This window comes from Phyllostomus hastatus, unplaced genomic scaffold (assembly GCF_019186645.2).
Source record: "Phyllostomus hastatus isolate PE091 unplaced genomic scaffold, TTU_PhHast_1.1 phas_scaffold_12, whole genome shotgun sequence".
NCBI lineage: Eukaryota > Metazoa > Chordata > Mammalia > Chiroptera > Phyllostomidae > Phyllostomus > Phyllostomus hastatus.
Window position 1 is genome coordinate 2,353,638 of NW_025334007.1, and position 17,221 is coordinate 2,370,858.

Genomic DNA, 17,221 nt, shown 5'->3' on the forward strand with positions numbered 1-17,221 from the left:
AAAGATTTTATTTATTTATTTGTACACAAAGGAGAAAGAGAGGGAGAGAAACATCAATGTGTGGTTGCCTCTCATGTGCCTGCTCCTGGGGATTTGGCCTGCAACCCAGGCATGTGCCCTGACCGGGAATCGAACCGGAGGCCCTTTGATTTGCAGGCTGGCGCTCAATCCATTGAGCCACACCAGCCAGGGCTGTCTGGAAGATTTTTATATAGTATAACAGGTCCAGTGCTATCTATTGGTCAAAGTGTTGCCCAATTAAATATTAGAATTATGATTGTATTTGGATTGTATAAATCATCTATCAGGCATATAAACTCATGTACCTGGTGCCGCTTATATCTTCTAACATCAGAAAGCAAGAGAGACACGACAGACATAAATCTGCCCCACCCCGGAAATGAACAGGTCCATTTTCATCAACTCATTTGGTGAGCACAATTTCCATGTCAGTGGTAATGGAAAAAGTTGGGAGGAGATATATAGAAAGAGAGTAAATATTAGACAGAATTTATAATTTATTAACACATGAGGAGCAGAATTTCATTTTTGGAAAAGAGAAATACAAGCTAGCTTTACAACTGAGGAAAGAATCTTCGACTGGGAGTGGTTGGATCAACGCTAATCCTGTATGCTTGCATATAAACAGAGCCCTCACGTTCCCACGGCAGAGGTAAAATTTATAATAGATTTTTGGGCCACTTGGAGATGTAAACAATTAGGAATATGGATGAGACTGCCAAATGTCTAATTATATTTAATTTCTTAATGGAATAGAAATCTCACATTGTAAAAAACAACACACTGATTAGAAATCTCACATTTTTGAAATCTCCCATTTTATAAAACAACACACTAGTTCGAAATATTGCTTTTGCCACATCTGTGTTTAATGAGGCGAGTTCTAACACTATTCATAGGTATAGTCCAGAATTCTGAGGGTCACTGTCTTGCAAAGTTATTTGCAATGTGGCACCGAGTCCCCGTATGATGCTGTTCAAGATCTCTGTCCAAAGACTGTGAGGAACACACATATAATCCAAAAGGATCATTTAGCTTGCTGAAGCAAGGGAGAAAGCTCTCCAGAAGGACGGTGGGGCATCTCAGTTAAGAGGGCATCGGAAAGAGCCGAGCACCGGATCTGGCTGGCTGGCAGATGGGAGGGATGAACTAAGGAAGCGGGAGCCTTGTCTGCATTAGGTGCTGTCAGCCAACAAAGTCAGTGTGGGTGGCTGCGTGCCTTCATTTATACAGAAGGTGAGGGGATCAAAGCAGGGCAGCGGTGTCCCTGTTAAAGTCGAGGTACCTCATATTAGTGATTTTTGTGGTGGCCTTGACTTTATCTCAGTCCAAACATGGCCCTGGGACAGCCCTACGTCTGCCTAGTTTCGTCTCTGTGACTGTCTTTTAGGGTCATTTGGGACCATCACTTAGCTAGCTGCCACTTACCAGAACGGCCATTTTTACCCCCAACCTCACCGCCCGTTCACAAAATATTAGGAGAGATCATCTTTTCATGTTTTTTTAAAAGTATTTATTATTTATCGCCCCATCAGAATAACTTACTGTTGTTTTCTTTTTAAACTGTTTCTGAAAGTTTGTTGTTTAAAATAAAATGGTTGAGACACAAAAGACATTATAAAGCTCTAATAGGAGCCGATACATTTCTGAGGAAATATCTGGGGGTAAAATCTCAAGTTAGACTCACTCAGTAGCTCATGCTGGAACTGAGCAAGCATTTTAAAAATTGGAATTTCATCCCTGGCTGGTGTAGCTCAGTAGACTGAGTGCTGGCCTGCAAACCAAAGGGTCACCAGTTTGATTCCCAGTCAGGGCACATGCCTGGATTGTGGGCCAGGTCCCCAGTAGGGGGCACGCAAGAGGCAACCACACACTGATGTGCCTCTCCCTCCCTTCCCCTCTCTAAAAATACATAAATAAAATCATTTTAAAAATGGAATTTCAGTTCTGGTCTTCAGTTGCATTAATTGTATGTATAGAAACAGACATAGAGACATAGATGTCTCAATGACAACGTTCACATATATGTCTGTGTATGTACAGCCATAGGTGGACTCATTTATCCACGTGACAGATATTAATAGCATGCCAAACATTGATACAAGAGAAAAATATAAGATTTTAAATTTTGAAAGAGCTCAAACACAAATGGAGTTTAAAAACATGTTTTAAATTAGAAAGGAAAGCTACATTCAGAAATATTTCTTGTAATTTCTACTCTTTTTTTTTAATCAGTCAGAAGTGCTTATCAAGCAACCACTAAGTTCTCAGAACTCTGTTGAGTATTGCAAAGAGTCTACACGAGTTTAGGGCATGGGACATGTTTCTGAGGATGTTAATACCATTTGAGTTTCCAATGAATCCTCCTTCAATGAGAATGTTAATAATGCAAGAGATACATTTCGGTTGGATTTGGCTAATAGGCTTGACCACTCACTATTCATGGAATCTTTCTCCGGGGAGCTCCTCTTCTCTGTAAGTTTGGATCACTTTTCCTCTTGAATGAAAATATTTGAATTTCAGTTGAGTTTTAGGCACAGTTCCTTTAGTTGCAAGGAATGGTCACCCTTTTACAGTAGCAAAAATAGGGGGTTTTATCCTGAAATACAGAATATGTCAACAATCCCAAGGAAAGGCTCACATGGCATATTATAATAGAATTGGGAAGCAGAATTGTTTGATATAATTGTCTTAACATTTAATGGCTGTTTCCAAACAAATTATGTATGACAGAAAATAATGCTCTGCTGCAGAAGCCCCCTGTCATGAAACTAAGTTTGACATTAAAAAAAAAAAAAAGATCTCACCTTCACTGGTATAGCTCAGTTGGCTGGATATCATCCTGCAAAGCAAGAGGACACGGGTTCGATTCCCAGTCAGGCACATGCTTGGGCTGCAGGTCTAGTCCCCGGTTGGGTGCATGCAGGAGGCAACACATCCATGTATCTCTCTCACATCGATGTTTCTCTCCCTTTTTTTCTCTCTCCATTCTCCTCTTTCTAAACATAAATAAATAAAATCTTTTAGAAAATAAAAAATAAATTTTCCACAGTGATCTCATACATTCATTCTCCCTTTGGGTAAAATATGAATCCACTTGGATTGTTGAGTTTGAGTTCTTGTGAGGAAAGGCCGAGATCTACCATGTACTTAACATAATCCAAGGGATCTTTCCCTATATTTAAATGTGTTGCAGATGCTTTTTAAAAAATATTTTCTTTATTTTTCAGTTACAGTTCACATACAATATTACATTCGCTCCAGGTACACAACATAGTGATTAGACATTTATATAACACAGAGGGTGATCACCCCGATAAGTCCAGTACCCATGTGACACCGTATATAGTTATTAGAATATTATTGGCTAGATTCCCTAGGCTGTACCTTAGCATACGGATTATAAAACACTCCCCGTGGCTGTTTTTTCACTTACATCCCTGTGACAATTTTGTAACTATTTTGACTGTATTCCCTAGGCTGTACTTTACATCCCCATGTCTGTTTCACTCCAAACCCCTCCCCTCTGGAAACCATCAGTCTGTTCTCTGTCCCTCTGAGTACAGTTCTGTTTTGTTCATTTGTCTGTTTTATTAGATACCACATATAAATAAAATCAGATTCAAAGTTTTAAAAGTTTGGAAATCTGATCAAGAATAGCACTTGATAACTCTTCTCCCACTGATCGTATGTTTGAAGATGTTGGAATTTAGACATATGTTTGGTTCCTTTCAATTTGGTTAAAGATTATTGCCATGATTGGCGAATCATTACCCTTTACAGATTTGTATTAAGCACTGCTGCAAGTTTATTGCGTGAAGAATGCCGCACGCGCTCCTCCAGCCAAACCTGTCTGCCACCCGAAAGAACCTCGCAGCCTCACAGAAAAGATGTGAGGATAGAAAATACAGACTCATACCAGAGGATCAAAAGGCAAAACCAAACCAAACAGAAAAGGCCTTTCATAATACATAACTAATCAATTTCAACTGTGAAGTATACCAGAAACTTGAAGTAGCAAGACTATTTTTGCAGCCACCAGAATCAAAATCCATAGCCATTTTGTGTGATGTTATTTGCTAAGAATTATGAAAGATGGGTATGCATTTCCAAGCTTATTGCATTTTTGACACTTCGAGGTATCCTCAGGTGTTTGCGGTGCATTCAGGGTACCACCTACCTACTGTAAAATCTCTATTTTTAAAATTATAGTAACACTCCATTTACCTATCTGGAAATAGCAGTGGCCAAGATAACATTTAAATAAATGGATGGAATGTTCACAATTTATGCAATTAATAAAAGAAAATTAAATATATAAACATGTTATTTTCAGGATAACCCAAATGTAGTCCTTTCAGAATTGAAATATTTTTATCCTGGTCAGTGCGGCTAAGTTGGTTGGCACACCATCCCGCAAAGTGAAAGGTTGCAGGTTCGATTCCCGGTCAGAGCGCACGCCTAGGTTGCTGCGGTTTGGTCCCCAGTCAGAGTACGGTCAGGGCCCATTTGAGAGGCAACCAGATCAATGTTTCTCTCTTGCATCTTGCATTGATGTTTCTCTCCTCTTCTCTCTACCTCCCTTTCCCTCTCTCTGAAGGCAATAACCTTGTCCTTGGGTGAGGATAAAAAAAAAAGAATTGAAACATTTTCATTTTAGCTATGTTCGTGAACACCTTTCCTGACAGTCTTCTGATGTGCTTCATTAAGCAGTGCATAATGACTAAGCAACAATTTTATAGTACTTTAGAGTTCACAGAGTTCTTTTCACATAAAAATATCTCATTTAGTTTCTCCAGCAAAGCTATGAGTTAGGTGGTAGTGTTATATCTGTGTTTCAAGGATGAGAACTCCAAGTGATCTGTCTGATTTGCCAGTGATCACGCAACCAGTAATGAGCTATGATTGAAATCCGGGACTTCTCATTCGAAGACACAGTGTAATTTCAGCATTTCTTCATTCTAAGGGGCTTCATTATCAGCATTATTGTTGTGTTTTGTTACAAAATGATGCACATGGAATATGAAGTTCAATCCAGTTCACTGTTTCTTCAGTTGAGACCCGGATGAAGTAGTGAATTTGCTTCTAGAAGCCACATTGTAGGCTAAATGTGTGTCTTTAAATAGTGGAATAAAACCCAGTGCAATGAGATGCTTGCATTGTGAGAAGTGGGACCTTAGCCAACTGTAGGGACAGCAAACTCCAGTCTCTCTCCACCCACTCCCTCTGGGGCCATATGCTTACTTAGTAGAATTGTAGGCAGATTTCCCTCCCTCCCTCCCTCCCTCCCTCCCTCCCTCCCTCCTTCCCTCCCTCCCTCCCTCCCTCCCTCCCTCTCTCCCTCCCTCCCTCCCTCTCTCCCGCTCTCTCCCTCTCTCCCTCTCTCCCTCTCTCCCTCTCTCCCTCTCTCACTGCCTCTCTCTCTCCCTCCCTCTCTCTCCCTCCTTCCCTCCCTCCCTCCCCCCCTCCCCCTCCTTCCCCCTCCTTCCCTCTCCTTCCCTCCCTCTCCCTCCCCTTCCCTCCCTCCCTTCCTCCCCCTCTCCCTCCCCCTTCCTCTGCCCTCTCCTTTTTCTCTCAGCCCATATACATATAAGTTAAATAGTGCATGATGAGACTTGACCATATGTTCTAGTTAGTTATCCCTTCAATAAATGACCAAGATCCCTACATTTTCTAGTAATCTCCTTTCACGTTTATTGTCTTCTCTATTATCTATTACTACCTTTTGTTATCAGCATCAGTGCTATTTACTTGCTCTTAATATTTGTCCTTGGGAAGTCACTGCAAATTTGCTGCAGAATCAAGAGACCAAATAAAATTACTTCACTAGCTTTTTATAGTATTTAATTCTCAGTGTTTAGCTCTGATGTCAGAATGGATAAATGTCTTACACATGTCACAATTTTTGATGGTAGTTTCCCTCGCTGATCAGAGGCATTTTTTGGTTTGCTTTTTTTATTGAAAGCTTATGTTTTAATAAATAAAAACAGTTACAGTCATTGATGTGATCGTAAATGTTTAACAACATGCCCTCTGGGGAGAATTTTACCCACCCCTATTTGACGTGATGTTAGATGCAATAGGCAGAAATAACCCCAAAAGCACAGATAACAGTTAAATTGGGGAGTGATGAACTTTTAGCATTTATTCCCCTGTCAGCTTTTTCTCAAGTGGCGTTCCTCAGTAGAACTGAGCCCTATAGAATATGATCTGAGGGCCTATTTTATTTTTGTCAAGGACGGTGCCTATCTAGTGCATGGTAGATGCTTGGGTAACTCATTAAGGATAACGGGTACCTTTGACTTTGGGCTTGGGTGGTCAGCATCAGCATCAGCTGGAAAATTCTTAGAAATGCCGATTCTTGGGCTCCGCCCCCAAACCTACTGAATCTAGAACTCCGGAGCTGGGCCCGGCTGTCACTGGTTTACCAAGGCCTCCAGGTGACCCTGATGAGCTCAGGGAGTGAGCGCCCCTGTCCCAGGGCATTAGCATTAATCACCCCTACCCCCATGCACTGGGAAAGCCTCAGCCCAGAACCAGCAGATACTCTGCCCGCGTTCTACCGGCAGTAAGTACAGGGGTCCCCCCCTAGCCCTGGCTTTGCTTTTGACAGTTTCAGTTACCCGTGGGCAGCCATGATCCGGAAATATGAAATAAAAAGTCTCAGACATAAACAATTCATAAGGTTTAAATCGTGTGCTGCTCTGAGTGTGACGTGAGGAAATCTCACACCTTCCTGCTGTATCGAGCCTGGGAAGTGAGTCACCCCTTTGTCCAGTGAGTCCGTGCTGTACGCACTCACTACCTGTTAGTCGCTTGGTAGCCACTGCTCATCGGACTTGCTTTCACAGTAACGCAGTGCTTGTGTTCAAGTCACCCTTGTTTTACTTAATGACCTCAAAGCCATTCACATAACTGTCATTCCAATATATTGTTACAACTAGTCTTTTTTATTACTACTTTTTTTCCAAGAGTTTTTAAAATGTATTTTTACAGAGAAGGGAAAAGAGGGAGAAAGAGAGGGAGAGAAACATCAGTGTGTGGTTGCCTCTCGTGCACCCCCTACTGGGGGCCTGGTCCACAACCCAGGCATGTGCCCTGACTGGGAATCGAACCTGCAACCCTTTGGTTTGCAGGCTAGTGCTCAGTCCACCGAGCCACACCAGCCAGGGTTTGCAACTATTCTTGATATTCTCTCAGTGCACCTAATTTATCAATTAAACTCGATCATAGGTGTACAGGTAGAGTAAGGAAACATCATAGTGCGTACAGTGTTTGAAACCCTAGTATATGCCTACAGTTTCAGGCATCCGCTGGGAGTCTCGGAATGTACCTCCCCCAGATAAGGGAGAGTCTCTGTAATCCAACAGCTGCCCACCGGTGTCCTGCAGCTAGCTTGTATCTGCTCATGGGAACCTACTGTCAAATGTTCAGGCATTTTGGGAGTTTCTTGGCAACTTGAAAATGGCTATGGGGAGTCTTTGCACCACAGAAATGGGCAAAGACTAAAATTGGGGCCTTTTCCCATGCACCCAAGGGAGCTAGCTCTGAAACGTATGCCAGCCCATCACTGACCTCTACAGGTGTGGCTGGCTCCACTGGCAGCTCTGCAGCGACATGGCCCTTCAGAACTACGCTGCTTGGGGCCACACTGACTGAGCCCTTCTCCCTTCACCTTGCTCAGTCATTGAACCACGGCTGCCCTGGGAAGGGCTTGCCCTTGGGCAAGGCAGCTATCTGCAGCTAGGACAGTCCGTGAAGGGGCTGACAGCTGAAGGATGTGTACTGACATCTCTCCCTCCATGTTGGGGTAAGACTCCATCATTGAAGTGGATTCGGAGCGGCTTATCTTCACATGTACCCCCTCCCTCCGAGAGATCCAAGTTGTGATTGATCTGGGGTGAGCCAGGACATTGGGATATTTTCAGTGTTTTCTGGATAATTCTCATATGTAGCCACACTAGATGCTATTTAAAAGAGTCAAGCCAAAGGGTCATGGGTTTGATTCCCAGTCAGGGCACATGCCTGGGTTGCAAGCCAAGTCGGGCCCCCAGTAGGGGGCATGAAAGAGTCAACCACACATTGATGTTTCTCTCCTTCCCTTCCCCTCTGTTTAAAAGTAAATAAATAAAATCTTAAAAAAAAAAGAAACAGAAAAAAAAAGTTAAGCCAGTTGCTGAGATGATACTGGTTTCTGGTGGTTTGTTTGTTTTGCTTTTATTAATGTTCGCACTCTCCTTCCTTTACATGAAATTGTGCCTGGAGCAAAAGCCTGTATGCCGCAAACAATTGATAAATACTTCCAGGGTGGTTGGCTAAAATAATTACGATACCTTTGAAAAGGACTTCTGCCCAGAATAATTAATTTACAAGTAAAACACAATAGAAATACAATAATGTATTCACAAAACGAATTAACGACTTCATGAATTAAGTTATCTTCAAGGCGTTAATCAAATAAATAACATGTATGCTTTTCTATTAAAGAGGAAGTTAGAAGATCTGAGCTCTGAGTGGAAGGCGGTAACCCACCTACTTCAAGAGCTGAGAGCAAAGCAGCCCGGCCCAGCTCCTGGACTGAGCGCTGTGGGAGCCCGTAAGTATGCTGGATCACCTTCTCTTTGGCTGTAACCATTTGCTCAAAAGCACAACCGCGAGGCGATCTCTGGGTGAAAGGGAAAATGGGTTCTGAACCTAGAAATAAACCTTGGTGTTATTTACTAAATAAGATGCCTTAGAGGAGGTTTCTGGAAAATGGACACTGATTCAGAGTGCTGGGCGACGCAAGTGCACTGCGGTGTGTTTTCTGGAGATAGGCCTCCGATAAAGAAAAGCACATGGAAGGGCGATTTGACTGCGACAGAGGAGGCAGCAGATGATTCCCTTGAAGCTGGAGAGCTGGGCTGGTTCTGCAGGCCCAGCCTGAATTGCAGGGAGAGGGTCTGGCCTTTGTATTCCTGACCCGGCTAGTCATTGCCTGTGGGATGCCCATGAGGAGGAAAGGCAGAACTTAGAAGTGTTTTCTGTGGCCCAAGGCAGTTGCTAGATAAGGAGCATCGTTCACAGCCAGTACCCCCAGCTGCAGGGCAGGTTGCATTGGGCCTGAAGAGAGAATTAGGGAGGAGCACCCGAGTTAACTGGCGCTAATGTGTGAGGGTTGCACCTCAAAGGATCCTGAATCACTCAGACGATATTCTTCAAATAGGCCATTACAAATCCCTGAACCTACAGAAACACGGCCCTCCTTGCCCCACCGCGTGTCCCATTTTAAAACAATGTGAAGAGCTCTTTCATTCAAGAGGAAGAAAAGTGGGCCATGGCTGCCACAAGCAGACTTGGGGGAGACACGGTTCTTCTTTTAACTGTAGTTTCCAGTTTCATTGTTCTGCATATTTCCAGTTTCTTTTATGTCACTCGCTGTTCATTGGTTAGTAGACGGTGCTTTATACTAGCTCACGGCAGTGTGAACGCTGGCTCAGGGGTAAGGAGCCTAAAAAGTTCTTCACTATAGTTGGGCCTTGTCTTCTCTTACAAAGATCAAATGATTGAAGTATTAAAGCATGGTGGCTTGTTCTTCAGGCAAAGGTGACTTTTATTTTATTTTATTTTATTTTATATTTTATTTTTATTTTATTTTTTAACATTTTTTATTTTTATTTTTATTTTTTTTAACATTTTATTTATTTTTAGAGAGGGAAGGGAGGGAGAAAGAGAGCGAGAGAAACATCAATGTGCGGTTGCTGGGGACCGTGGCCTGCAACCCAGGCATGTGCCCTGACTGGGAATCGCACCTGCGATGCTTTGGTTCACAGCCCGCACTCAATCCACTGAACTATACCAGCCAGGGCTACATTTATTTTACATCAAGTAGAAATATACGTCGCTGAGAGAGCGCAACCGGGGCAGTCCAATGGTCATTCAGTAGGAGATACAAACAGTTCCTGCGTTAAAGGAAGCCATACGATCTGGGGACATTGCGTATGGTTCCTGCGCTCCCTGGGGTTTCTGAACAGTCCTCAGAGTTGGATTTAATGACGTTGGAGACTTGAGAAAGATGTGCAAGCATTCCTTTTTTTTTTTAAATCAATTTGGGACACTCAAATTTTTATGTCAGGATTTATATTCAACTAATTATACTAGGTTTATTTCTTTTTACAACCTTTCATTTTGGGTACCCTCAGCACATATGCCTAGTTTTGTTACCATGCAAACCGGGGCTCAGCCACTGGGTGCCTTCAGTCTGCATGACTCTGGGATTTGCGTTGAAGGAAACAGGTTTTCATTAGCAGGGTTCCAACCTCGAGGGGCTGAGAGCACTTCTGCTCAGAGCCCTCCTCTCCCACAAGACCCAGAACTCCTCTCACTCCCCAAAAGGCTACAAACCGAAACCATGCCCAGAAGTTCCCCATGTCCTTACCTCTCCATTAGCCGGTCACACAGACAGGTCTCCATCACCCTTGGAATACGCACTTGTGGGATTCAGAGTGGGCATCCTCTCGCAGCAGCTCTCTCCTTCAGGACCCTGGGGTGTGCTGTTCTCAGCGCCGTGTTACACTGGGTCATGGTGTCTCAGAGGCAAGGCAGTGGCTTCTCTATTCATCCTTCAGAGAAGCAGAAGTCCACAGCTCAGCATTCCCAGTCACAGTTCAGCTCCAAGCACCCCTCACGTGTCTGTGCTTGGCCTGGTGCGTCCCCGCAGCTTCGTCAGCTCTGCCGCCACCTTCTACAGGCAGTCAGACTTCCTGGCTGCCTTCTCTGCAGACCACCTCTGACCTCATCACTCTCTCCCCCTTGACCTTCAGCCCTCCTTAGTTTAAATGCTCAGCTCAGAAATTCCTGTGTGACCTCACATCCTGCTTTTCCTATGGTGCATTAGTGTCTACCATTTCTGTCAGCTCCCCAGTGTCTTTGACCCTCTTTCGGCTGCCATCTTTAGTCAGGGCAAAAGTTTCCCAGTGATGCACAGGCATTCGATGAGGGCATTCCCCACCCCACCCCCCACACCCAGCAATGTCATGAGTCGCTACACATTCTCACCATCATGGACAGAATTGCCTTTGGGCAGCAACCTTCTTCCTTCCCTTCAGGAAGGCACTGCCATTAACTTGTGTTTGTTATGTGATGTATCTTAAACACTATACCATCCACTCTCCCTGACCGCAGGCAGAATTGTGGGGGCATTCCCCTATTATCATGGGGCCCATGCTCTGTACCCCATTACAGTTTGTCCCTATATAATCATATATTGGTATTTGTTCTCTACTTTTCTGCCGTGTGTTCAAACTCACCAACTCTGTAAAGAGATTATGTTCCAATAATTTGTTGATAAGTTCATTGAGCTCTGAACGTAATTACAGGCTTATGCCCCTATTTAAACCACTTTACTCATGGTGGGCACATTACAAAGCCAGACTGCAGTAGTCTGTTTCACCTGTAACAGTTTCAATGTAGCAGTAATCTTTCTAATGGAAAACACAGGGTCCAGCACAAATAATGCCCCTTTTTATGACAAAATTTTTATTACAAAATCATAAGCGTGTCATTCTGTAACATAACAGTATCACACTCAAGCACATCATAGGACATTTTAGGTAGGATGTTCAAATAAAAACTATAAATTACATCACCCCCATATTAGTACCCTACCAACCATACTCAAGCAGGCATTTCTTCTGCTGGACCCTGTAAATTCAAAGTTCCGGTTTTGATTTCCAGCAACATATATAATTCATCCACTTAATAAATATTTATTGAGTAATTCTCATGTATTGAGCACCATACTGGGTGCTGAGGATGCATGATAGAATCAGGTAAAGACCCTCCTTTCATGAGACATATTCTCTGATTGGAAGGGAAAGAAAATGGGCTAATTAAGCAGAGAACAGATGCTATCTTGATAGTAAGTGTTACAGACTGTAGTTCACAGATTCCCGTCAAATGGGCACTTGTTAGAAATGCAAAGTCTCAGGCCCCGGCCCAGACCCAGTGAATCATAATCTGCATTTGAATAGGACCCCCCACGTGATTTGAGCACACACTGAAGTTCGAGAAACACGGTTTTGAAGAACCAGAAAACAGGAGAAGTGTCAAAGGGAGCTCGAAGGAGAACATTAACTGTCTGTGGCAGGAGCGGGGAAGCTTTTCCATTAAGAGAATCTTTGAGAACCTCAGGAAGCTGATAGAAGGGAGGAAGTGAGCCATGTGCATGTCTGGGGGGAACTTTTCCAGGAAGAGAGACCACAACCAGAGTAAAGGCCTTGAACTGGCACAACATGGGAGACTACTGAGGAAGCCAGTGAGACCAGAGCTGAGGGGAGGGCAATGTGTGACCAAAGCAGTGGAAGATAATGTTCTCCTATTTCCCACCCTACTTTCTCCCCGCCCCCCATCTAAGCGTCTCATCTCCCCCTACCGCTCCTCGCCTCCCACCTGCTCCCTCCAAGTTGCTGCCAGTAGGGAGAGTCTGGGAGTGGCCTCAGCTCCCAGCCACACCGGTGATCGCTGGTTGACCCTGGGCCAGAGGTAGAGAGGAAGGGAAGGAGAGAGGAATGTTCTCGAAAGCATGGGTCTTTCATGCCCTGTAGTGAGCTGACACAGAGCTGGGCATACAGTAAAAAGGTTAACCGCACAAATGTTCAATGGAAGAGTCAAAGGGATTCCAGGTAGATCAGAGCTACTTTCGTTCAAATAAAACTTTCTTTTATCTTGAGCACGGTGATTTAAATATCAGCGTGAAGATTTACCTAAATTCCTGACTTGCACAAAGTTGCTCTGAAATAAATACAGCATAAAAAAAGGAAAATCTGATTGGTAGCGTGGTTTCAATCTATTATTATTTCACATACTATATTGTCATCCCATATAATATATAATCCACCGTAGTAAGTTTTTCCATGGCACTGTTCTGCTAGCTGCTTTTCCATAGATGACTTTATCTTCAAAACAATTACAAAGAACATATGGTTACAAGGGATTTTTTTTTTAAAGTAAGAATCCCAAGGCTCGGAGGGGAACTAGCTCGATGAAGGCTGCACAGCTGGGGAGACACAGAGCCAGGGTGCCAGTCCAAGCGTGTCCGGCTCCCAGGCCTGTGTTTTGTTTTATTTTGTTTTGTTTCATCTTGTTTTTGCTGTGCCTTGCACTATCTCTCTGTCCAAGAACCTAATGGAAATTGGAGATACGGAGGCAGCTAGCCAGTAGTTAATGCTCTTGAACTCAGTCTCGGATGTGGGGAACGTGAGTGAGGCATGTTGCTGAGGCATTTCTGCTTAAGGAGCAGACGAAATCCATTTGCTCCGTCTGCATTTCTTAAGAGTCTGCAACTCTGAACCTTGAATAATCATTGAAATGATCATCTCATAGAGTATGCTTTAATATGTATGGAAAGTGAGGCCCAAGTGTCTTTTGAAAAGCGCCAAATCAAGCTCCCTTGTGGCTGCTTACTTAAATCATTAATATGATACAAGGAGGATAAAGGAGGATAAGATGTTCCTGAGCTGTTTAAATTGTTTCAATTTATAGGACAAATAGTCATGCTGGGAAAAAAAAAAAAACAACAAAAAACTTCTTTGTCATCAGTTGCTTAGCTACCTAAGTGTACCAGTTGTTTCTCTCTGCATAAAAACACCCCAAACGTAATGGCTGAAAACAAGAGTTATTTGCTTGGTCGTGATTCTGTGGGTCTGCATATGGGGCTGTGATTAGCGGGACAGTTACTCTAGAAGTCTTGCTAGGGGCCATTCGTGTGCACGCAGCTACCGGCAACTCCATGGGAGCTAGATGATCTGAAATGGACTCACTCGGGGAGCTGACAGCTGACTGCGCGTTTGAGAATCCTGGTTCCTCACACGGCCGCTCGTCCTCCGGGAGACTGGACTGGGCTTCGTTATGGGGCATTCTCAGAACAGGACAGTGTTTCCAAGGGGTGAGAGTGGAAGCTACGCCTCTGGACGCCTAGACTCTAGAAGTCCCGTGACATCACTTCTGCCCGATTCTCTCGGTCAAAGCGAGTTGTAAGCAGAGCGCAGGTTCAAGGGGTGCAAACGCAGACTTCGCTTCCGGAAGGGAGAAGCTCTAATGCCACAGCATAGGGGCCTGCGTACAGGGATGGGAGGCTTTGGGGGCCATCTTTACACACAAACCGCTACATTGAGGAAATGGGTGGGGGAAGCAGAGGAGAAAGTAATGGTCTGCATCCAACGTCCTGTGTCCGTGGTTCGCAGACTTTATGCTACATTCAAATCACCCATTTCTTATTGGAGCACAGATGGTTGGCCTTCCACCCCAGAGTTCCCGATTCACTGGATAGGGTGAATCTGAGAAGTTGCAGCTCTGAAAAGTCCCCAGGTGATGGTGATGCTGCTACTCATGGGGAATGCACTTGAAGAACTGGTCGCTGTAGCTCTGTGGATTGAGCGTTAGCCTGTGACCCAATAGGTCACTAGTTCGATTCCTGGTCAGGGCCCATGCCTCGATTGTGGATGTGTGAGAAGCAGCTGATCGATGCTTCTCTCCCTCTCTTTCTCCCGCCCTTCCCCTCTCTCTAAAAATAAGTAAATAAAATCTTGAACTACTACCATAGGCCTACAGGGAGTGGAGAAGGAGTTCATCCCTATGCCTGCACGCAACCTGAAATGAAATTTGAGTCAGGTCCAGTGTGGGGGGTATACCAAAGGGAACTCCGTGTTATTTTAGCACCATCCTTCCTCTTCACTCCCCGCCCCCAAAGACCATGGGGCTTGGAAGTTCAAGTAGACGGGCAGCACACTGAGCCCAGGCAGTATGTGCCTGGAAGAGCAGCTCAGAGACCTGTGGGGGCAAGAACCATGCTTATACGAAGCTTCCTTAGAGACTTGCAGAAACATTTAGGTAGCTAGGACTTCGCACGGCACCGAGGGCCTGCACGGCAGATGGAGGCAAAGAGCCAGGGAAGCTGCTTGTAAATGTCAACATGAATCCTTTTCTTAACCACAAGCTGCTGGGCCTGAGAACATTCGCATTCCACAATATCCAGTTTAGCAGTTTCGAAAGCAACCGCATACACAACGTACTTAATGTGGAGAGTCCAAATCAGGATATTGGAGTTCTTCAAATGTCCCAGGGAAATAACTTTGAAATGAATGACCACTGTGTATGTTACACACATACACAGAGGTGCCAGTTAATAGAGGTTTCTAGCTGATTAAACACTGATCAAACCAGCTCTTCCTGTAATTAATTTTGGGGAGATCAAGTGTAATTAGAAAAGCGCTGCCTGGGGAGGTCAAGGAGCCTGGATTCTAATTGCAGCTGTGTGACTACCTCGATATGGGATTGACATACTCTTTGTGAAGAACCAGAAAGCAAATATTTTCTGCTTCTTGGATCACGTGATTAACATTGTCATTGTATTCTAAAAGCAGCCAGACCACAGACTGTGTATAAACCTGTGTTCCAATAACACTTGATTCAGAAAATCAGAAGGTAGATCAAAATTGGCCTTTAATGCCTTATCTATGTCTGCTCAGCACTAGTCTTTCCTGTGAACCCTGAGGCTTCGTCTTGAGCAAGGGAGCATCCCTGAGGAGAGTCTCACATGTTAGTGTCTTTCCACAATGCCAAGTTTGTTAGGGGAGACCTCCCCAGTAAGCCAATAGAGTCACATGCAGGGCACGCACAGAGAGGGGGGCTTATGCAATAGAAGCGAGCAGAGCTGGCTAGCTTCTGGCACAAAGTCCCAGGAGCGAAGGTCGTCCATCTCAAGTCAGGTGGCTGCAGAGGCGGCAGGCGGAGTGGCTCTGAGTATGACCAGTGGTACAGCCAGGCTCAAGCTTTGGGTGGTCGGAGCTCTTATAGCCCACCAGGGGTGGAGGTCTCACTCACATCAGTGTCCAGGCAGAGTCCTTATCCCAGTGTCCAAACCTGTGGCTTTGGGCACTCCAGGCCCCTCCCGAGGGTGTTCCCATTATACCCCATTACCTCCGTCTCGACACAGCACTTACCATAACCGTCATGGCTGACAGTGACTCCAGACTAGATTGCCAAAGGTGTCTAGGAAGTCCTCTCCGCTTTCGATCTCCACACGCTTCTGAACTCAAGTACCTGTGACTGCCCAGATGCTCTCTCTGGCCACAGGAGCAGCTCACGCACTTGTAGAGCAGATGCTGGAGAGGAATCATTCCCCGAACGGCACTCAGTGGGCAGGAGCTGAAGGATGAGTGCCTCATCTTCCTCACTCCTTGTAGGACAGCTCCGAGGCATGTTCCACACCAGTCTGCAGTGGGATCGAGCCACAGTTGCTCACAGCTATCGCCTGTGTATTAGCACGTGCCCTATAGACTTCCTTTCTGTTCCCGTTCATTCCCTTACTCTAACTGCAGCATTTGCTAGTCTCATCTACCGATAAAACTACCTGTACTCACATCCTTGTCTTAGAGCCTACTTCTGGGTGAACTTGAACTCATACAACCGGTCTTACAGTGAGTGCCATGGTTATACCTTTTTAATGAGTCACATTGTGAGTCCCATTTTGCAGATGGGAAAACTAAGAGTCAGAAAGATGAAATAATTGGTCCAAGGTTATAAAGCAACTAAGTGGCAGCGTGGGTATTCAAAGATAGGACCGTGTGCCTCCAAAGCTTATGCTATTAACCAGGACGCCATATATTGAGCAGTGATTTATTTAGAGACCTCATTTGAATTTTTGATTGCTATAGTTAAATATCAAATACACAGAAGGTGACTTGTACCCTTGCTATTTGAACGTCACTTGCCTCTCTGTAGTTGAATAAAGCACCCAAAGTCTATTTCAAATAATACTTTAAATATGTAGGCAGCATGATAAAAGCATGAGTTTAATTGGAGCCTAGCTATCTTGACACCACTGTTTATTTGTTTGATTTACGTTGTGAGAGGATGATTCGCATCTTGCGGAAATGGCCTCCATTCACCTGCAGTGATCAGGAAAGAAAGAAGGAAGGAAGCTATCAATTAGGTCTTAAGATTCATACTCTGCTTTTGGGTCCCATTCTTCTCAGAAACACAAGGAGAGGCACCAGTGTGGGGGAGGGGGAGATTTCACCCTCCTACCCCTCTTGAGTTCATAGGCTAGACTAATAATAACAGTGACAGAGGACCAGATTAATAGAAGAAAAACAATTTAATACCTACACACAGTACATCATAAATGATACTCGGAGAAGTGATGACCCAGCTCAGATTT

The 17,221-nt window shown here is 44.4% G+C and overlaps 1 protein-coding gene across 4 annotated transcripts in view; it reads left to right on the forward strand.

Moving 5' to 3' along the window:
* DMD (dystrophin) overlaps positions 1-17,221 on the forward strand; it is a 1,939,942-nt gene that overhangs the window by 1,267,793 nt on the left and 654,928 nt on the right. For all 4 annotated transcript variants that reach the window (XM_045855895.1, XM_045855896.1, XM_045855898.1 and 1 more), the window contains one exon: positions 8,509-8,617. In XM_045855895.1, the coding sequence (XP_045711851.1) occupies positions 8,509-8,617 (109 nt within the window). The remainder of the gene's footprint in view (positions 1-8,508; positions 8,618-17,221) is intronic.